At 40.0% G+C, this 23,009-nt stretch overlaps 1 protein-coding gene across 1 annotated transcript in view; it reads left to right on the forward strand.

The window, feature by feature from the left end:
• LOC108426855 (inositol polyphosphate-5-phosphatase A) overlaps window positions 1–23,009 on the forward strand; it is a 171,617-nt gene that overhangs the window by 124,939 nt on the left and 23,669 nt on the right. Inside the window, exons 10-11 of the mRNA XM_017696653.2 lie at window positions 19,232–19,327; window positions 19,703–19,777. Coding sequence (XP_017552142.2) covers window positions 19,232–19,327; window positions 19,703–19,777 — 171 coding nt within the window. The remainder of the gene's footprint in view (window positions 1–19,231; window positions 19,328–19,702; window positions 19,778–23,009) is intronic.

Below are 23,009 nucleotides of genomic sequence, written 5' to 3' on the forward strand. Positions count from 1 at the left end.
TGGGTGGTTGGATACAGGTGGCACATTCTTGACATGCTTGTGCGGCAGGATCAGTAACCAGAGGCGTGGGGCCAACCCTCTCTCTCTCTCCCTCTCTCTCCCTCTCTCTCTCTCACACACACATACATACACTTGTGAACAGGGGACTTCAGTAATTGTGTCAGACAGAAGGGAACTGGCTTCAATTGACCCGCATTTAGCAGTGCTTTTCACTAGGGACAAAGAATACAGCCACGTGGGTCCTACTGCTAAAGTAGTCTCTCACACATCTCTCTGTCTCTGTCTGTGTCTGTCTGTCTATCTATCTGTCTGAGTGTATACTTTTTTGACAGTGGAATCTGATTAATGGAAGTCAATGTTTGCCTCTGTTATAGTGTACTCTGTGTAGAAGAGCCTGTAGTCTTAGAGTTCTTACATAGAGGAATAATGTAGACATTATTACATATTTCTTACATAGAAGAGAGAGATTTTGAGGATATTCATAAAGTAGAGGGGTCAGCATTCACCTGTGTGTGGTATGGTGTGTTCTAGCCACAGCAGAGCAGCACAAGTGCATGCTGGGAATGAAGGAGACCCCGAGGCTTTGCTGGTAGTGAATCAGTGAGAGCAGTGACAGCACCGCAGCTGGGCGCCTGCACACCAGTATATTTAAAATCTCTCCTAATTAAACTTAATAGAATGTAAATTTAATTTCTGCAAAAATGGCTTGGTCCTCATGGACCGTTCCAATTTCAGGATTGATAGAGGCCAGCAGGAAGGTTAATTACTGACTTGATCTACTGTCCTTGTGACATAACTTGTGCTTGTTTTAATTGGAGTTTATCCGCTGCTTTCGTGGGCTGCTATCATTACGCCGGTGATTTGAGGAGACACACTTGAGGGCTTGTGCCCCCTGTCTGTAGCAGAGGGGGAGTGCAGGAAGAGCCCCTTGCACACATCAATCTTTCCTGCTTTTGTTCCAGCCGTTATGTGGGCTGAGCAGCATGAAATTAAAGGTGGAGCTGTGTACAATCCACTGCTCTAAATGAGGGCTGTAAACTGCTCGTTAATGACAGGCACGGGTAATAAAGATTTCATTTTTCACCGTTTGAAGAGGTTTACAGCGCACTCCAGGTGCCAAAGTCAACTCAGTCATTGTTTGTTTTTGGACCTGGAGAGGGAGAGAAAAGAAGGGCTTATCATGTGTGTCTGTGTGTCTGTGTGTCCGACAACATGTGTTTGTTTGTGCTTGAGAACTTACGTGTGTTGTGTGTCTGTGTGTGTATGAGCTAAAGTGTGCTCTGTTTGTGTGTGTTCATGTTCATGTGTTTACATGGCTGTGGGCAGGCTGGGTGGCATGTGGTACTGGGCTGCAGCCATGCTGATGGGCTGTTGTGAGAGGGGGTAGAGCCGTGTTTACTGCTGAGATCTTCTTCACACAATAAGACTCCATTTCACGCTGCGTTTGTGCGCATGGCCTGCCATAAATCAAAAGACAGGCAGCGAAATTAAGTGTACACTACATTAGTCAGGCTAATTAATTTTGGGACGCATCCATCCATTAGTCAGTGGGCGTGCACTGATCGGCCCTCTGTTCTACGAGACTCTCGACACCAGACATAGTGACCCTCATCCACAGCTGATAAGCCTGCACTTAACACACGCACACTTGTATTTGCTACAAATGGCTGATTTAAAGGCTGATCCGAAAACTGGTAATATGTAGTGTAATTCTGTCTGTTTATATAAGAGAAAGAAGTAAAGAAAGAGAGAACTTACTTAATATAACTGAATTATGTAATGATGTTGTAGTGTTTTGGTATGGTTGTAGTATAGATGTACGTTACCGGGCTTACATTATTTCCATCATATAATTATGACAGTTGGCTAAAGTAAAAATAATAAATTGGTCAGTTGCTAATTGTGTATTTGGAGCAAATATCTGATCACATATTTGGAGCAAAGTATTTGTAGCAACACTAGATAACACAGTTAACATTAGTTTAACTAACACAGATGATTGAGTATTGTTAATGGTTGAGTACCACTAATAGTAGTGGCATTGAATACTGAATAATGGCAGAGTAATTATTTAATTGAAATCCTTTACCATCATAGGATTAGTTAATCAGAAGACTCTTTATTGTTCTATGTTGTGTCATCAGCTAATTATGATAAACATCATGATACGCTATTAGTCCAGATAAACCCACATGATCTCTCTGATAACCTCAGCTGATAGATGGAGAGCATTAGCAATGAACAAGTGCTGCTTTCTCTCTCTCTCTCTCTCTCTCTCTCTCTCTCTCTCTCCCCTACCCTCTTTCCCTCCTACTCCATCCCTTCCTCTCTCTCTCTATCTAATAATACTAATACAAAGAGAGCCACAGAGAGAGAAGGAGAGTGTGATGGCTTTGATCGGGGATGTAATTAAAAAGCAGAGAAAATGAAGAACAACTACTGGCCTCTGTTCCTCTTGGAGCCTGGTCCCCAGCAGGCTGGTCAAGTGCTCCTGGGGCCTGGCCCCATTGTGCTGGGCTCCACAGGCTCCGATGGGGGTGAAGGGGGCGCCTGGCACTGGACGCCACTGTGGCCTCTGTCACACACACCCCTTCCGAGAGCTTCCTATTACTGTATGGTGCCACTTTATAGAGCCCCTGCCCATATGAACCCACTCAGCCAGTGGAGAGTGAGCTCTTTGATTCTTCGTGATTCATTTAAAGATCAGATAGCTTTCTTAGAAATGCATGCGTTTTAAATAATATATACTAGTATTGTATTAGGACAGTGTAAAAAGTTAAGAAATTAAAAATGTAGTGCTTGGAATGATGGACAGGGCTGTACTTCTAAAATGACTTGGACTTCTAAAATGACTGAGACTACTTAATAACATTTAAATGTAAAGGTAGAATTTACCTTCACAAAAGCCTTGTATTTAAAAAGTGGTCAAATCTCAAACATACTTATGATGGTACATCTGAGCATACTGGCTGAGACACTTTTTAGCACTTTTAGCATAAATTTCAGCTCAGCAAAGGCTTTCCAGAAATAAAAAAGGAAAAAACTTTACTGAAAAGGACTGTTTTTGACAAAAAGATATCTCTCTCTCTCTCTCACTCTCTCTCTCTCTCTCAAAAAAAAAAGTCTGTAGAGTTAGCAGCTTAGGAGACCATTGTGATGGATATTACTTCTCCATTCTCCAGAATCAGGGAAAAAACTTACCGTGAATTTTAACATATAAATTCAGAAGCACTCAGGCATGTTCAACTTCTGTGTCTGTTTTGATGCTTTTCATCTATTACTGAAAGTTCCAAAGGCTGAATTTCACATATGCATGCACTTCTCCATAGTGGAAGATGGAGCAATTTACTATGTGGATGCTATCAGATGTTAGATACACTTCAGTGAATATGAAACAAATTGGAAGAAAAAAAAATATTTGCTCAGTTTTGTTTGTAAAAAGCCTTCTAGCAGTCTGGAGGCACATTTATGCCTAGTATGCTTTCTTTCCAGCTGCACCACCCCGTCCTTTTTACTCTTTGCAGTTTGCTGTCTCTCCACCATATCTACACCATCTTTCTCAAATTGGTGGTGGTTGTTTGACTGGCAGGAGAGCAGAGCGAGTTTAGGAAGAGGCTGTGTTCTCTCGCTCGCTTGCTCGAGCGGCAGTAAAGGTCTGCAGCAGAGAAAGAGCTCTTTGTGCGGGTCGAATAGTGGGCCACTTGTAGGATGGCTGCCGGTCTTTTTTTGACCAGTGCACTGGCCCTGTGTTGTGGGCAAAGGCCAATAAAACATTTCTAATGTCTGATATGGACACGGATGCAGAGAGTACGCTATTGCAGTGAGCCTAGAAGGTCATGAGAGAGCTTGAACACTTTTTGTTTCTCTATCACTACAATGTTTATTGTAACACCTTTTCAGACTTCTATGTCCTTGGCTGCTCTCTGGCAGAGCCAGTGAGAGAATTCCTGTAAATTGTCATGCATGTCCTTGATATAGCATAGATCTTTCCATCTCTGTCTCTTTTGTACTATCTGTCTGATTGAGATGATCAAATTGTCCATCATGAGTGTTTGTGGAACAGCATGAAAATATGTGATAAATAGGGCGCCCAGGACTAGAAATAAGAAGCACAGATTTAAAAAATGCACATATTTTTGCCTTGTACCCTAAATGTAATCAGTCAGCCAGTATATCACATACTCACATACCGTTGTCTTTAAAAAGGCACAAAAGTAGGCCGTGTAGACCAGTAGTAGCAACAATCTTATCACCTCGTATTTTTCTGTACGTTCGCCTTTTTTTAATTAATAACGGTATATCAAACAGTGTCCTCCTCAGTACGTATATATTTAGATGTATTTTTTATTGCAAAACTAGTAAAGCAACACCAGACATGGCTGATCAACTAGATTTGGGTTAAAGGGAAGGTTGAATTGTGTAAATGTACTTTTTCGCTAAATTCAACTGCTCTAAGATTTTCCAGCTGTAGAGCACTGGCCCAGTGCCACTTAGTTAATCACACTGGATCTTATTGGGACAGATTTGTAAAGCGAGAATTGGCCACTATCAACTTGTCTGGCTGACTGACATTAAGCACAAGCTTTTTCTCCTTCACAAGCCTCCCACAACTAGCCCGTCATATTTAACAGGTCCCATTAAGTGGCACATTGGCGATTCATGGCTTCTCCTCTGTAAAGTCTCTTCTGATTTACTGTGATGGCCATATTGCCAGGTACTTTGAGGAGGAGCTTGGGCTTTTGTCTTAGAGAAAGTAGAAAACTGAGGCACAGGCTCAGAGCTAACAGCTGTTTATGTAGAGAGGGAGAGAGAGAGTGAGAGAGAGAGAGAGAGAATACTCATGGAGGTAGAAAGAGCAGATCCAGTGGGCCAGAGGCAGGCGGGGGCTGCCCTCCAGCTCTGTCCTGGGGGGGCTTTTGTTCCTAATTTCATGCTATCAGAAGGGCAGCATGTTCCCCTGCACTGGCCTGTCAGCTCCATAAAGGAACCACAGTGGGGTCACATCAAGAGGGATGGGCATGAAAAATTGGTTAAAAAAACGAATCACAAAGCCCACCCACAGCATGGTTGCCTAGCGCATTGCTGAGCACCAGGCCCAGACTACACTCTCTCTCTCTTGCTTTCTCCACCCCCTCTTCCTGAGCTGGATCCCCCCAGCAGGATTGGAGAGCATCATTTAAATGAAATGGTGCAAACAAATTAAAGGGTGTTGCTGGGAATGAATCATGGGCCTTTGTGTGCTGGACAGCATTGTGTGCTGTCCTTTCAGACTGTACTCTTATTGAGACCCAGATTGCCACCATCATTGCCATCTGAGAGGAGGAAACACATGGATCATTGTCCAGTCAAACAAAATAGATACCCTTAATGAGGATTGTTTGACAATTAATGTTTTTAGACATGTTCCATCTTATGGGTGGTTAAAATGTAATGTTGAAAGCTGTAAGACTCTAAAACACCAACACTTGTCAAACACAACCAATAAAACATCCCTTAGCCTTAGTATTATTCCATGCCTTAGAGAAGTTTTGCAGAGTCTCTGTTCTTTTGGTCTGTTTCATGCTTGAGCTTGATCGATATATCAGTTGGCTGATAAAAATTGGCTGATATTGATGACACATGCTTTTATTTGTATCAGCAAAAGTATTGCTAATAATGAGCTGATAGTAACAACTAACTTTGTTTGGCTGTGACATCTTTGAGATCCAAACTCATGATCTTCTGATGATGGGGTGAAACCTGACAGTTGTGCCAGAGGGGAGCATTATGAGGTTTATCCCTTCTTTAACTACAACCCCATTTCCCAAAAAGCTGTGCAGAATATAAATAAAAATGGAATGCAATGATATGCAAACCAAGTAAACCTTTAAAAAGCTATTTTAATATGCAGCAATGCTGCTGTAATACATGCAGAATGTGGTTTGTCATTGTCTTGCTAAAATAAGCAAGATGTCATCTGGATGGAAGCATATATTGCCAAAACATGTATCTGTCGTTTAGCATTAATGGTGCCTTCACAGATGTGCACATCAGCCATGCCATGTGCACTAATGCACCCCTGTACAATCAGGAATACTTACTTTTGTACTGTGTCCTGATAACAAGCTGGGTGGTCTTTAGCCTTCTTTTCCAAAAAGAATTTCAAATGTTGATTTGTTGGACCAAAGGAAACTTCTCCACCTTCCCTCAGTCCATTTTAAACGAGGTCGGGCCCAGAGAAGGTGGCAGCATTTCTGAATCCTGTTTATGTACGGTTTCTTCTTAACGTTTTCTTTTAGATTTAACTTGCATTTGAGGATGCAGTAATGAACTGTTTTTACAGACAGTAGTTTTCAGCAGTGTTTCTGAGCCTATGCAGTGATATTCACTAGAGAATCCTGCCTGTTTTTAATGCAGCGGCGCCTGAGGACCCAAAGATCATGACCATCAAATACTGTTTTTTGGCCCTGTCCCTTGCCTACAGAGATTTCTCCATATTCTCTGAATCTTTTGCCATAGATGATGAAAAGCAAAAGTTCTTAGCTATATTATGTTGAGAAACGTTATTCTTCAATTGATGCATTTTGATCGTGTAGTCTTTTACGACTGGTGGTGAAACCCTCCTTAATTTTACTTGTGAAAGACTCTGTAGGATGCTCTGTTTATTCCCAATCATATTACTGACCTGTTGCCAATCAATCACCAGGTGGGTTTTTTTTTTTTTAAGCATTACACAACCCGTCCCAACTTTTTTAGAACATGTTGTTGGCATCAAATTCAAAATAAGCATTTTTCAAAAAACAAAAAAATAATTCTCAGTTTCAACATTTGCTATGTTGTCTTTGTACTATTTTCAATTAAATATAAGGTTAAATGATTTACACGTCATTGCATTTTGTTTTTATCTACATTTTGCATAGCATCCCAACTTTTTTGGAGAAGGGGTTGTCTGCATTTCTGACTGAAGTGTAAAATTTCAATATAATTACTAACCGAAATCAGAACCTCAAAGAATTCTGTGTAGTGCTACAACATTTATATTATTTGTGACTGCAAGTTTCAACCTATGAGTTTAAGAAGTGTAGCAACTGGGAGCTGACAAATCATATAGTCAGCAAAGTGCTATTTAACTAAGACTGTTGGAGTTAAAATTAAAATGCTACATATAAAAATATATAAGACAACATTACTGTTTTTCTGAAATTTATTTTCTTAAATTTAGTATCAGTATTAGAACCTTTTATTATTATTTTCATATTTTTCGTATCGACTGGATGCTAACAGAATTCTTTCCCTTCATGACAAATGTCTTTATTGCTAATTTTTATAATTGTTAATCCACATTACTTTAACTGCACATATAAATTTACACCTGAGAAAGGATAAGAAGAATCAGATATCCTGACACATTGACATTTAATCTAATGCATGTGAGTTTGGCTTCTTTTGCCACCAGAAGCAACAGACCTAGGCCCCACTGCTTGATTTGTTCCCAACATAGCACTTTTTTAGCTCTCAGAGCTGCTCCTAGCTGCTGCTGAATTACACTTGAAAGCTCTCCTCTCCTGTTAAAAATTGCTAACAGTCATTGATCGCTGCTTGTTGCTGGTCTGCATTGATCACCAGAGTAATGAACTCAAGCTTAGCCGCTCATTAAGACGAGAGCTCTAATTGTTAATCGTTGCTCGATACACGCTAAGTGACCTACCAAACCACTCCCAACCTGACTGATGATGAATTGAGCATAAAGACTGTTGGATTGATCAAAGAAAGCTTGTGTTTCTTGGTGGAAGAACTCAATTGCTTGCCTTTATAGTAGTTTAATAAGCAAAGTCTGATATTGTTGGCTGATAACCCAGAAGAAAGTGGCTGAAGTGAAGCGCTGTGGTTAAAGTAGGAGTCTACCATTAACTGTGTAAAGCGTAACATCTTGCTGGCAAAAATGTGGAGACTTTGCCAATGATGCCTTTAGCTTGTTAAAATCTGCCTGACGTAGTTTTGACGCGTACCTGTCTACCTTGGGCTTAGCAGAAGGTGTCAGCATGTGGAAATTGAACTTTTTGTGCACTACTGTGTGTTCTGTATCTGTTTGCATTTATTGTGCTGTGATATTTTCCAAGTGAGCACACAGGCACAATCGAGGTGGAATCCGGAATGCTTTTTATTGATATGTTTCATCAGAGTAACAGTATGAAGTATATTCTTTTTTTTTTTTTTTTTGCTCAACAGGTTTGAGGCATAACAGCATTAACTAAGAAGAGCAGATTATAGCAGTAATAGACCTGTTTTTGTGGTGAATTTAAAGGTTTAAACGGAAGACTGCAGGTGTCATTATATCTAGAGTGGGAGCAGCTCATCACAGTGCTGGCAGGTTGCACTTATTTTAATTATGAAACAATATGATATACACTTTCTTACTGGCTAAGGAGTTGGTCAAGGATTTATATCAATTAGCAGAGCTGGTTTGATTTTGGACTGAAAGGGGCTTATGAATGGAACGTGGAAACTCATTCTTGGCATTGTAGTGAAAGCTGGAAGTTAAACTAAACTGACTTTATCCTGTGTAAATCACTACTAAGCCCAAGAATATTGAATATCAGTGCTCAGTGAACACAGTTTTAGTTTAGTATAACGGCACTAATTAGTTATGGAAGTGTTTGTTGTTGGAGCTTTAAGTGTCTTTCAGATGGTCATGTCTGTGACAGATTGAGTTGAGCAGATGGGATGATTGTTCTTTAAAGTAATTAGATTCACAGGATCATTCATAATTGTCCCAGTTATCTTTTTTCCCCTTGTTTCTTTATTGTTTAGGCCCTACCAGGACTCAACCTTATCTGCTTCTAGGTAATAGCTCCTCTTTATCATCCTCACTATCTGTCATGTCTTTTCAGAAGCTCAGTAGGCACTTCAGTGGTTATCACTGCTTGTAATGGAAGCACTGATAACACTTTTTACGATTTCTGAAACACTGTTGGGTGAGAATGTTATATTGAGGCACGTTAGAACCCATTGAGCATTGTGTTCTGTCTAACGGCACTAGTTGGTTGGTTTTATTGATGCATAGAGAGTTAAACAGTCTTTCTAAACAGGTTTAGAAGCTGCAAATTGAAGCAGCAGCAGAAGTGGAGATGGCCTTTCCGTGTTTAAGCTTGTGTTAGCTCTCTTTGTACATGTGGCACAAATGTGTCAAGAGCCTGGTGTGAAACAATGCCTTCTCTCACTCTGCTTAATACACCGAGGAGAACACACACCCCTCACGGCTTCTACTTCACACACACTCGGGCACAATGAAGCATCTGGTGGCTTTTTCTTGTAGAGAAGTCTTTTCTCTTATCTATTGTCATGTGTGTGTGTGTGTGTGTGTGTGTGTGTGTATGTGTGTGTGTGTGTGTGTGTGTAGTGAAAATTGCATATACCCTTATCGCTTATCTTTGATTGAATTGGTAATTTTTCATGACAGTCCTTGAAAAGTGAATGCGTCCTCCAGTCAAATATACTGTGTTTACTGTGTTTGTGTGTGTGTGTTCATGAGGTGCTTGCTCATGGCACCGGGGGTGTGTGTGGAGCCCCTAGCAGTGGGAGGTCAGAGGGGTCAAAGTGATGAATTTTTATGGGGCTCTTGCTTGTGTTTCAGGCCTGTCCCATTCTCCTTGTGCTGCACTGCTTCTCAAAGACTACCAAGCTGGCCAATTTGTCCTGCCGGGCTCTAGAGAATGGGCCTGTTCAGGACTTAAATACCAGAGGGAACACACACATACACGTACAAATACCACCTCACTGGCTTGTACTCCACCCCTCAGCCCCTGTTGTCTTGAGATGATTTGTGGCCTGTCCATTCCGTGTTGGGGAGGCCAATCGTGGTCGTCCTGGACCCTGAGCTCACTGAGAGAAACAGTGCCTCCCCTCGCGCTGCCTGCCATTGTTTTAGAGGGGTTTCCCAGATGTTCTAGTGGCCAAGATGAATAGGTAGCATTCCCCTCTGTCTCACATAGCCCTTTATTCAGCTCTCCATTTTACACCCTCACACCCCCTACATGACCCCCCAGATCGCCCCATAACTCTGACTTGCTCTTCCTCACTTGGGGACGGATAGATACGTGTGTGCAGGAGTATTTGTGGTGGCTGGCTGTGAGAAGTGTGGATTGGAGAAGTTGGTGTTTTAAGTGACATAATAGATCTCTGTTCATTGGCTGGATCCTGCTGTATAGTCTTGGAAGGCCTTAGTCCAGTGCAGTTTGGTGATTGCCCTGCTCAGAAACACATCCTAAACCTGATAATTGACTGGTGAGAAGAATCAAGTGTATATTTGAAAATTAAAATCACTAATCTGTGCTGGATACCAATCCTTCAGGACCATATTTGATTATCTTTGAGGTAGAGCATCCCTGTCCATCTCTTGCTCCTTATTCAGAGGGATCTCTCAGACAGTGACAACGTGATTGTTCATATTCTCTCTCTCTTTGCATCATGCATCTTCAGAATGTTCACTAAGCATTCATTAGGACCATCTGTGACAGGTCAGGATTAACACTGTGTGCAGTAAACTTCTTATTGGTTTGTAGATTGTTTGCTTCCTGTAATATCAAAGGCCTGCATTAACACATTCCTTCACTTTGACCATCACAGTGATGGCATTAGTGTTTTGTGATTGTTGTTTGTTTCAGCTAGCATGAACCTTTTGGAGGCCAGGAGCAGATGCCATTATCCTGAATGTGTGGGTGATTATAGAGTGATGTGCATTGAGGTGGAACACTGAAGGGAAGGTGCGTCTCTGCCAGGACTTACACCAAGAGAGTTGACGGTCCTGCTGTGGGCTGCAGTGGGAAAATAATTACAGGCTGTGACAATGCCAGCATGACCACTGGCACAAAGTGCCAGGCTGGCATGTAAACTGATGTTGAGGAATTCCTAAAATCACTGCACAGGGAGAGATATACACAATATAGACATAATACCTTAATGAGATTATATGGCTACACATTGCAATTGCGATTTGGTGACATGCTGTGATGGCACAGCGCCTTGAAATGTATCGGCTTGTATTATTTTCCCCAAATTATTTGCGTTTGTCGGATCATGTGAATGCCTCGATTCATGGACGGGATGTATGAGATTTGGTCAGGGTGTTCACAGCACACAAACAAATATTATCTGCAAGTCTCTGCCTGTTTTTATCTCTCTCTCTCTCTCTCTCTCTCTCTCTCTCGCTCTCTCTCTCGCTCTCATATCACGATCTTATTGCTCTGCTCCCTGAATGCTCACAATGGCTCATCATGTTGGTGTAATGGCTGAGCAATGAGCAGTTGCATGAGGAATTATGAGCTGAAAATCAATAGTGTCATGTCTAAGGGTTGTGGGGAGACTCTAAGAGGAGATTTTGATGCTCAGAGGTCAGTTCGATGCAATGTTAGCTGCCTTCTGCAGGACAGCCTGGACACCTGCTTTAGGTCTTTGAGGATGCCTTGACCTCAGTTAGCCATTCCAGACAGAGAACTAGAATTTCTTTCAGAGGTGAGCTTGACCAAAACATTGAAGCACAAAGATCGTTTAATGCAAGGCAAGTATCACTGTGAACACTGTTAATTATATTTATGTTTTGGAACCTTTGGAAAGCTGAAACCACAGTCTTTAGGATCGTCAGTTTTTGAGTGGTTCCCACGACGGAAACTTAACACAAAGTGAATTTCTTTGTAAAATCAATATCCTAACTTTCATAGAGGTGTTCTAATTTAGAAACATGCTAGAACCTGTTAGAAGAACTGGTTTGCCTGTGTGTAAAATGTCATGCCTGCAGAAACCTCAGCAACCACTTTCTGTCTGGTTATGTTTTTGCAACGATGCATTGCAAAACAATGTTTACAGTCCCTTTTGATATCATTTTAAGAGGGAAGAAATGGAACAAAGCAGTCTAAGCGAGCTAAGCTACTTTTCAAAGTTTGGAATCACTTGTCATATTAATAATGGCTGATGACTATATGTATATGTATGACAATCATATCTATCTAAGTGTATATATATATATATATATATATATATATATATATATATATATATATATATATATATTATTACAACCATTTCCAACAGTTGGGACTGAGCAAAATGCAGAGTGTGCAGAAAAAAATAATCCCCTCCCCATCTTTACTTCTGAAAGTCTCGGCGCCTCTGATATGCTCTTTTTATACCCAGTCATGTTGCTGACTTGTTGCCCATTAATCTAATTAGTTGTGAGATTTTATTGTATTTTTTGCATTACATAACTTTACCATTCTTCTGTTTTTAAATGTGTGGCTGGTATCAAAATAAAAAAATGCATAAACATTTCTCCGTTTCATCGTTTGATGTGCATTCTTAGTACTCTTTCCAGTTAAATGTAGGGTTTAAATGATTTGCACATCATAGCAAATTTATGTTTTGTACAACAGTGTTCCAGATTTTTGAACACAGCTGTAAATAATAACTTCAGCAGTGTAGATTGAAACATTATAAATTAGACACCAGAACATATTTACACATCTTAACATATTAACATCAAGAAGAACTTAGATAATAAAGAATGTACTGTAATTATCTACTGCCTCTTTTCAACATCATGATGGCACCATTTTCTACACACCCCTGCAACAAAAAGTGTTTTTTATTTAATGAATGTGGTTCCAGACTTTTGAATGGAAATGTTTGCCTGTTTTGTAAGACATTTTTCAAACCAACATCAATCTGTTTCTAGTGAATGAGTTCAGGTTAGGGTATTTTTGTAACACTATAATTTGGTTCTAACAAAATACAGTGCTGATATGTGTGTGTGGTGTGTGTGTGTGTGTGTGTGTGTGTGTGTGTGCGTGTGTGCGTGTGTGCGCGCATACGCATGCTGAAGCATGCCTTAAGCTGCATGAGCAGTATGTTTGAGCTGGACTCAGTAAAGCTTCTCCAGCTGTGCATGGCTATGGGAGCAGAAGGTGTGTGTGTGTGTGTGTGTGTTCTGAGAAAGGGATTTGTTGTGGAACACATGGCTTTAACCTCTCTCTGTAGGTCAGAGCATCTGTAACTGAGCAGCGATTTCTCTCCCATTGATAGGATTAATTCACTTAAGAGCTTCAGACACGGCAGGCCGCTCCCAAACTGCTCCTCAGCCGTTCTCTAGCTTGGCCCACACAGACCCTACACACTCCTGTCAACTGCTCTCAGCTTACACAGTTGGTTTGTTTGTTTCAGCTTAAGACTGTTGATGTCCATTGCTGAGAAAAGAGCCATAGGCTTGTGTTGAACTGTTTTAGCTGCTGGTGCCCACTGGATCATGGATAAGATGCTCGAGGTGGTCAGAGACATGTGGTGTGTTTGTAGCTTTGCAGTGGACGCTGGCACCTCTGTCCCCATATCATTTTTGTGTTCATGGATGAAACCTCACTGATGATCTGTGAAAGCCTTGTCTCTGAAATAGTAGTTTTGTAAGTGATGGAAAAAAGTTCTAAATATCAGTTGTATGTATGTTTGAAAAAACTTGTAATGATGGCTTTTCCAGATTTCTTTTGGCCTGTATGTCAAGAAGAGTTTGCACTCAGTGTTTTAAAATAATTGTTCTTGTAACAGTGACTACATAGATAGCAAACAAACAAATTTGCTTTTATTTTATTTCAGGTTTTACACAAGGTGTCTGCAGGTCCTTAGTGTTAACCTTTTTTCAGTTTGTGTGCCTGTTCATAATAAGTACAAGTCATCATTTCATATCATTTAAACTACTAGTCTTTTTTTTCTGTTTCCTTTGATCAAAGTGTGTATAACTTTTGCCCTCTGAAACTTTTTCTGAGTGTGGGTTACATCATCGTTCAACAACATAATATTAAACATTAATTTCACTTATGAGCTCACACTGACCCCACCTGTCATAGACCAAAAGCGAAGAGACTCTCCCTGATACCATGTTTTGCTTGGAAATATGTCACAGTAGAAAATGTGATTAAAAAATTCTGATTTGTTGGCTTTAAAAAATCATAGTTCATATGTAGTTCTATCTTTCAAATTGAAGATTTTTAGTATATTCACTTTAAATTAAATTTGAATTGATGCAGACCGGAATCATTTAAAAAAAAAATTCCCCATTTTTCTTTTTTTTAGTCATTCTGTCTTAAATGGTGTTAAGTGGTGTTAAACCTATAAAGTGTTTACGATTAACTAAAGGGTACTTGCAGACACTTTTGATATTAACAAGTACTTTGCTCTATTTATGCTTTTTTGATTTTTATTCTTCTCTCAAGCAGCTATAGTTAGTCGTTTCCTCTTCTTACCTCTCCAACCTCCCCTTGCTCTTCATTTCATCCTCGAGTATCAAATGAAAAGCCCAATTGCCCTCAAATGAGTTATGTTAATATCATTTAAGGGGGTCAGTGAGTGTGGGCAGATGTAATTTATTTAGACACTGCCCTTTGATGGAGCAGCTGAAAGAGACTTCTCTGTTTACTCTCTCACTATGGATGCTAGAGAAAGCCAAATAAGCTTAACCAAGCCTGTTTTTAATCTCTCTCTCTCTCTCTCTCTCTCTCTCTCTCTCTCTCTCTCTCTCTCTCTCTCTCTCTCTCTCTCTCTCTCTCTCTCTCTCTCTGGTCACATTACTCTCTATAGCTATTACTCATGCATGATCCACAATTAACTGCCTCGGCCGGGTTAACGATTGGTCAGCAGCTGTCCTCAGGTCAGTGTGAGGGCTGTTTCTATAGCGTGTATTATTAGAGAGCACCTGGGCCTTCTTGGCCCAGGACCAGGGCTGACCTGCTATTGAAGATGCCCATAAGCAATAGCATGGGGTTCTAATTTATGATGCAGCTTATATAAGGTGAGAGGAATCACATGGCATGTAATGTTTAAAGAAATAAGGCGAGAGATGTTCTCTGAGTGGGTGTGTGCGTTCCCTGAGGTGCATGCACGCTCGTGTGTGGATGTGTGTGGTATGATTGATCAGTACTGCTGGATGTGCCAGCAAGATGTCCTGTGACTTTCTGGTCAGTCTTCATCAGTAAGCACATGCATAAGAGCATCAATCTCCTTCATATTGAAGGAGGCCTTACTTTTTCACTGTTTAACCAAGGCAAGAACTTCTCTGCACTCAGATTAAGAAGCTTTAAATGTTTCTACAAAAGACACAAATGAATAGTCTCTGACTGTGTATTATAAAGTAGTGACCAATACTGTTCTAATATAAATCCAAATTTGTTGCATGATTTTATTTAGATGCTACTGCTCTATAATTTCATAGGTTTCAGCTATAGTATGCGATTATGTCATTAAGGAGATCATTTTGCCGTGTTGGTATGCAAGCTGTACCTCTGACTGTGCTCTGATACAGCTCGTCTCATCACCATTACTGCAGTACAACCAAACCAAGCAGAATAGACCAGAATGACCACTCCAGAAAATGCTCAGAGTTCAGGACATTCTACTGTGTGATCTTCTGTAATTATACCACAATTAGATCCAGACACAAGCAAACACTGTATCACTCTGCTGATACGCCGGTGCTAAGCAACAACTTTGACAGGTGTAGGAGACGCTCAAGCCATTTGAATGTTTTTACTTCTTACTTTGTGCACAAACAGTAAACGGTTGCTTTTAAGATCACATTTGACCGACAGTCGATTTGGTCAGACTCTGAAAATGAGACTACACCAAATTCCAAAACTGTCAGTTGGTCTGTGTAAGGATGTGGAGGGCGAACTGCTGGCTGTGCAGCGGACGTAGCAATGATGTGATGTCATTTTGTGATAACCCACTCCCTCAAGTGTTCTATTGCTTAAAAAAACAAAACCGCCAAAGCTCTTAAATAATAAGCTTCTCGTTTGATTTTTCTGTTCCATCTTGAATGACGTTGCAGTTACACTGAGGTGCCTTAAACATAGAACAACTGAAATTTGGCAAATACGAAACATCAACTTACCTCAATAAATGCATCTTTCATCAACAAATGCCTTAAACTTTTGCTTGCAAATGTTTACTAAGCAGTTCACCAGCAGCACAGCGAAGCTACAGTATAATCAGCCATTTGAGCTGGTGAGTCCGTCTCACTGACTGATCTAAATGAATTTATTTTGAATATGTCTGGTATGATGCACAGAGCTGTCGATGCTTCTATAATGACTGAGAAAGATGGGAACTTTCTTTAAAACAGAAGGACAAAGAATTCTCCAGTTCTCCAAGTCTACTCAGATTACAAACTTGATCTCTCTCCTGGTATAACAAGCGCTGCAATAGGTTCCAGAGAAAGCTGCCGAGGCAGAGGACCTGCTTATATCACACAGTCCCTCACATACACAAAAAAAACAAAAAACATGTTTCAAGAATGAAGTTAAATAAAATTGACATTCAGAATGCTTCATATTTGAAAAGTGGTGATGACAGATGTCAAGGAATTAATGTAAATAGATTGCAGTGCTGAAATTTATTTGCAGTACTGCAATCTATTTACATTAATTGTCCAGGGTGCCTCCTGCCTTCTGCCCAGTGACTGCTGGGATAGGCTCCAGCACCCTCCAGCGACCCAGGAGGATAAGCAGCATAGATAGTGTGTAGGTTTGTATGTGTATTTATCAATTATTTGAGTTTCCTCAAAAAAACATTTATTATAAGCTGTTCAGACAAAGACAGTGTACCTTGTGCAAAAGAGTGTGTATATGTGAGTGTGTGCACATACTGTGCAAATGCGTACGTTTGGAGGAGGAGACACTGTCCATCAAACTCTTTCTATGGCATTGTGACTTATCATCATCAGTGCCTGGCCGATGCAGTGCCTCGTGGATTATAGAAATCATTTGAACATGAATGGATTTTGTGCTTCTGTACTCGTAAATGGATGCTCTTCATTTCAATAAGGTTGAGCCAGTCTCTGGCACTCTGGCTGTTCTCAAATCACCAGAGTTTTCTGCTTGGCTGACTCTCCAGCGGAGAGATCGACAGAAGGAGGGTTTCTGTTAAAGAGAGCAAAAAGCCAAACCTTTGGTGAAGTCACTAACATGAGCAGCTCATTTGAATAAGATAATGTTTTGGAGTGTTTTTTTTTTTTTCCCATCAAAGCCATAGACTTTTTTTTGTAGTTGTGTTTGGCTTCCTCAAATCTATTTTCACTGATTGGTCAACGATAATTTGCTGTGCTCAACAGTTATTAGCGGTCATCTGAGGGAAATACAGTTTTTTCAGCAATTGTTTAGGAAACTAGATTTCCCTGCATTGTTTCAGCCTATGTGGCTACAATGACTTTCTGATAGGGAGAGTATCTCTGTCTTTAGCCTTTTTGGGAGCTCCTTCTTGGCCTTATTCATTGCCTAAAGCAGCTTAAGCCCAGTAAAGCGCATTAGTATAAGGCTGCCAGGGGAGTGCCCTGAGCTGCCGCTTGGACCCAAATGAGCGAAAGATGGAGCGATTTGTTAGGGCTTTAGAAAGCAGCTAAATGGAGAGAGGAGGGAGGGGAAAAAGGAGTGAGGGAAGGAGGTTTGCTCCTCTCTTTTCCGCCGCTGTTTGTTTTAATCTGCTGTGCAGCTCTGTGGGCTTTCTGGCCTGATTTGTGACATTTCATTCTAAAGGGTCCCCCCCCCCTTCGGTTATATTGGCTTGACCTGATTAACTAATCTGTGCTTTGAATTTCAATCAGGCATGTGGGATGGGAACCAGTGGGACTGGCTTTACCTCATTCAACTGTCTTCAAACACAGATGGTCGAATGTTTAACTAATTGTTAAAAGACTCCAAAAAAGGGAATTTAGCCATGCACGCAGTCTTCGGGGTCAGTACAATACCTCAACATAAAGAGGGTCAAAAGGAGATGATGGGTTTTCTTTTTTTCTGTTTCTGCTTCTTCAGAATCATTAAAATGCAGTGGGTGTAATTAGGGTGTTTTTTTTATTTTTATTTGGTGTATGCGAGTGACTGTGTGATATAAGAGGGTCCTCAGTCTCGGCAGCTTTCTCTGGAACTCATTGCAGCGCTTGTTATACCAGGAGAGAGATCAAGTTTGTAATCTGAGTAGACTTGGAGAATTCTTTGTCCTTCTGTTTTAAAGAAAGTTCCCACTTGTGTGCGTATTTATGAGGTTTACAAAGAGAATGTAGAATTGTAGAAAGTGCTCAAATCATCTTTCTGGAAATGCTGTTCCACTGTAACATTAAATATGCTTCAGTGTATATACAGCACTGAACAACACAGGTTTTTTGTATTGTATTTATGTTGTTTTATTTATTTATTTATTTTTTTACTGTTTTCCACATTTGGGATGAAATAAATGAAATGACCAGTTATTTTACGCAGTGACCAAAGGGTGTTAAACAGATCAAACCTTTTTTTAATAGCACTGCACACTCTCAGCATGTTTCTTTTTTTATTTTAAATAAAACAATAGTTTTTGAAATATATATATATATATATATATATATATATATATATATATATATAGACCTCAAATTCATACTAAATAGAGGACTAACCTGCTTACATATTTATTATGAAATATTGTTAAAATGAGAGTACTTAAAAAAAAAACTGGGCATTCCATCCCATCAGCGTGCCTATTCTGTATCTGTTACTGTGAAAATATTTTTATTTTTTTATCTTGGGATATCTGTGTGAATGTGGAGGGTCTTGAAGACATCCTGAGCACTTAAAAACGTCTTCCTGGAAAGAAGCATTTTTCAGAATTATGTTAGAAAGCACAAAATATAGAGAATTATGAATAAATTAATTACCGATATGACGGTGTACATATTTAAATTATTTTAAGTGAGTTAAGGTAGCTTCTCTAATCTACTGGGTAAAATCAGTCACTTAACCAGTAGTAGTCTGCATAAGTTTCCCTAAATAAAAAATCTCATCACAGCGGTTTACAAACAGTATTATATATAATATTCATATATATGTATGTATATATATATATATAACTTCTATGTGTATGTGTATATTTTTATATATATATATATATATATATATATATATATATATATATATTAAATGCTTAAATTACAAATAATTTAAGCATTTAAGCCTGACCCTGATCAAGTTTTTTAAGACTGAAATGCACACATTCGATCAGAAGTGACCAAACCTGCCTGCTAATGTGGATTTAGTCCCTTTATATCTGCTTCCTGAGATTTCTCACCTCTGTTATTTAAATTTCATACAGATTTCAATAATCAATCCAAGTACTTGGTACTTAGTTGCTATTGGCTTATTTTGTTTCTCTCTCTCTCTCTCCCCCTCCCTCTCCCTCTCCCTACATCCAGAGTCTATGCTCCACAGCTATCATGCAGACAGTTCGAGCTGCAGACACCAATGAAGTGGACAAAGTCATATTCAGAGAGTCAGACAATGACCGCAAGGTGAGTCACACTCAAACACACACACTATGTCTGCTTAAAAGCTTGGCATGATTTAACCAGTGTATCACACAGCCCTCTAAAAAGGTCCTCAAGCATTCACTGATGTCTTAAGAGAGCCCTGTTTGTATTCTCAAATTCATACCACTCAGAGAGCAGATACAGTAGTAGAATATCACTGTTTGAAGGCCTAAATAGTCTTTATAATAAAATCTTGTATATTTAAATTAAGTCCTTTTTCTTGGCCTGTGTCTACATGCAGAGTTGCTCTCTGCCTGTAGACACAGGCTAACACTGTACCTTCAGCTCCCAAATTATAATGTTGGTCTTCTTATTCTTGTGTGCTGTTTACTCACTCTTGGTCCCGTATCGTTATAGGTTGTGCTACAAATCGAAAAGAAGCTTTTTAACTATATTAACCAGGATGTTTTCCGGGAAAACAATGGAACGCTGGTAAGCTGTGTATTTTCTTGTTATCGCAGTGCTTTAACCAATTAGATTTTTTTTTTAAGTTCTTCAAAGAGGAAAGAATGCGGCATCCTCAAGACATTGAGCATGTCGTCTTGAGGAAATGAAAGAGAGACATTGAGAAAACACAGTTGAAGAGGCTGAACTTCTGCTGTTTTTAAGTAGATTAAGGCAATTAGGCACAGAGTGTCTTTCATTGTGAGAGTGCTTTTAGATGCAGATGTTATTAGTACAGATGTGATAAGTACAGATGTGAAGTCACTTTCTGTTTTGTGCATACATTCAAATGTGCACTACTTTGATCCTGTGACTGAGGTCAGTTTAAAGTTCAGAATAGTCTCTAAGTCTGAATGTCACTTCAGAGCTGGAGTCTGTCCTCACCTGCACCCTTTGGAAAGAACACATTTGTGAGCGTGTCGTATCCTTAGCTTTATATACAGGACAGTCTGTATTGATGAGCTCGAGCTGTGTGCGCGGGTGTGTGTGTGTGTGTGCGTGTGTGCGTGCGCGCACGTATATGTATTCATTCATATGGCTGGAGAACAGTTAGATAAATGACCTAATGGCTCATGAGAGATAATCTGATGGTCATGGTCTAGTTAAACACACTGTCTTATGAGCCTTATAAAACAAACTACCTTTCCAAAACGACAAATGTCTTCTCCCGCCAAAAAATAAATAAATAAATAAATAATAAATAAATAAAAATCCATTGCATCCTTCATCAACTACTAGACTTGTACCAGCTTGACAGAAATTTAATTCGAGGCAGCTCTTGAAAATAATTATTGTATTTTGAGAGGAGTAATCATTGCTGGGGACATGATTGAATGTGTCCATGCCTATTGACTTTTGCTATGATTAATAGCTTTGTTTAGTCGATATTCCCATCGAAATTGTATAATTAATTATCCGAGTGGCTGTCAGGCACGGAGGATGGAGAGCTCTGATGAGGATTTGGGAAGATTAAATTTTCCGGGGACCGCTGCGTCGAGGGGCGCAGGGCTCGCAGCAGAGGGGGAGGGTGTGTGTGTAGTGGCCGGCTGAGTTGCTCAGGAACCGAGGACTGCACTGTGCGTGCTCCCTTCCGCTTCACCCCAACCCCCCCCCCCGATCGCTCATCTTGCCCCTCCCTGTCCCGTTGCCATTGATTTTGTTTCAGTATCTCTTTATTGTAACTTTATCTGCTGTAGCTGGCCAGCCGGTGGGACAGGAGGATGGGAGCAGAGCGGAGGAGGGAGGGAGGAGTGGAGTGAGTGATGAACTTTTCTGTCACACTCCTCATGCTGCTCGCGTCCTCGACCGCTGCATTGCTCAAACCGCAAGAGTTTTTAAGAATCCAAATAAATAAATAACACGAACCTTCCTGCGCGGACCGATCCATATTTTACCTGTCAGGTGGTCTAAGCAGCAGAGCAGCTTCAGCGCTAATCTAATGTGACCCTGGCACAGGCTTCAAGCAGACGAGGCTAAACACACTCTATGAATGTCTGCCTATCTGAACGCTTTGTAAACATGGGATGTATGCTCAAATGGCTTTTGAGGATTTGCTTAAAAAAAAAAACTAAGACTTCTTCCTGAAGGGTTTTGTGCATATGTGTGATTAAAACATTTTCACATACGGCTGGCTGAAAGTATGAAATCAAACAGCGTTGATTTTTTTCTTTCTTTATTTTTTACCCCTTAATTAAACCTCTTAAATGCCAAGGAAACTTCACTCGATATAGTTCCTGATTCTCATAACTTTATACCAGAGTGAATGTAGTTTCTAGATAATATCTTACAAACCTAGTAGTTATCAGAAAATACACCATAAGTGTAATAAGCCTAGAGTGTAAGAGGTTTAGCACAGATTTATTGACATCCTGGTAACCAAAAAACATTCTTTCTGATATATTCCATTAGTTTGCAGTCATGTACTTATGTAGCATTCATAGTCTTAATAACTGTCTCCTATATTGACCAGTATTGAATAATATTTTTTGGCTTCTACTTGAGCATGTTTGATGCAGTTAAGTCTTCGGGAGCATCTGCATGTCAGAATTTTAGTCAAGAACTTTTGTTTTGTGTGAATGTAATAAATTACTCTCCTTAGTCTTTTGAAAAACTGGTTTATTTTTAGAAAGTATATACTTTTTGGAAAGTAGGTAGTATTCAACTGATGTCACACTTGTCGCTCGTCACATTAGCTACAGCTCACCTTTGTGTTCACAACATCATTTAGTTGTGTAGTTGATAGTAAAGACAGAATATCACTGACCTTTCCACTGTGACGTGTAGGCTGATGCTGTTTTTACAAACTCAAAGTCAGCTGGTCATTTCTTTCCATCATAGATTTGTTAAGAGAGGAGTGAGGAAATTGGAGATATCTGGATATGATATCGTGGGCAATAACACATTATCTGGACTTAAAGATAATTTCTCAATTTGGTACAGATCAACATCTCATATGAAACTGACTTTTTAATTCATGTCTTGATTTGGAAGCCATAGCTACTATTGACTGCTCATACACATCATGCTGATGGAAGGTCAACAGTATGCCTATACTATCTAGTAGTCTACTTAATCAAAAAGTAGCAGAAGTTATGAAAATTTATTCTCTAGAAAATATATATATATTTGGACGCATATACATATATTTCCAAAAGTATTCACTCACCCATCCAAATAATTAAATTCAGGTGTTCCAATCACTTCCATGGCCATAGGTGTATAAAACCAAGCACCTAGACCTGCAGACTGCTACTACAGACATTAGTGAAAGAATGGGTCTCTCTCAGGAGCTCAGTAAGTTCCACCATGTTATACAATGCCACCTGTGCAACAAGTCCAGTCGTGAAATTTCCTCGCTACTAAATATTCCACAGTCAACTGTCAGTGGTATTATAACAAAGTGGAAGCGATTGGGAATGACAGAAATTCAGCCACGAAGTGGTAGACCATGTAAAATGACAGAGCGGGGTCAGTGGATGCTGAGGCACATAGTGAGCATGGGTCACCAACTTTCTGCAGAGTCAATTGCTACAAACCTACGAACTGTATGTGGCCTTCAGATTAGCTCAAGAACAGCATAGAGAGCTTCATTGAATGAGTTTCCATGGCCGAGCAGCTGCATCCAAGCCTTACATCACCAAGCGCAATGCAAAGCATGGAATGCAGTGGTGTAAAGTGCCACTGGACTCTAGAGCAGTGGAGACATGTTCTCTGGAGTGAC

This window comes from Pygocentrus nattereri, chromosome 5, assembly GCF_015220715.1.
Source record: "Pygocentrus nattereri isolate fPygNat1 chromosome 5, fPygNat1.pri, whole genome shotgun sequence".
In the NCBI taxonomy this organism is placed as follows: Eukaryota; Metazoa; Chordata; class Actinopteri; order Characiformes; family Serrasalmidae; genus Pygocentrus; species Pygocentrus nattereri.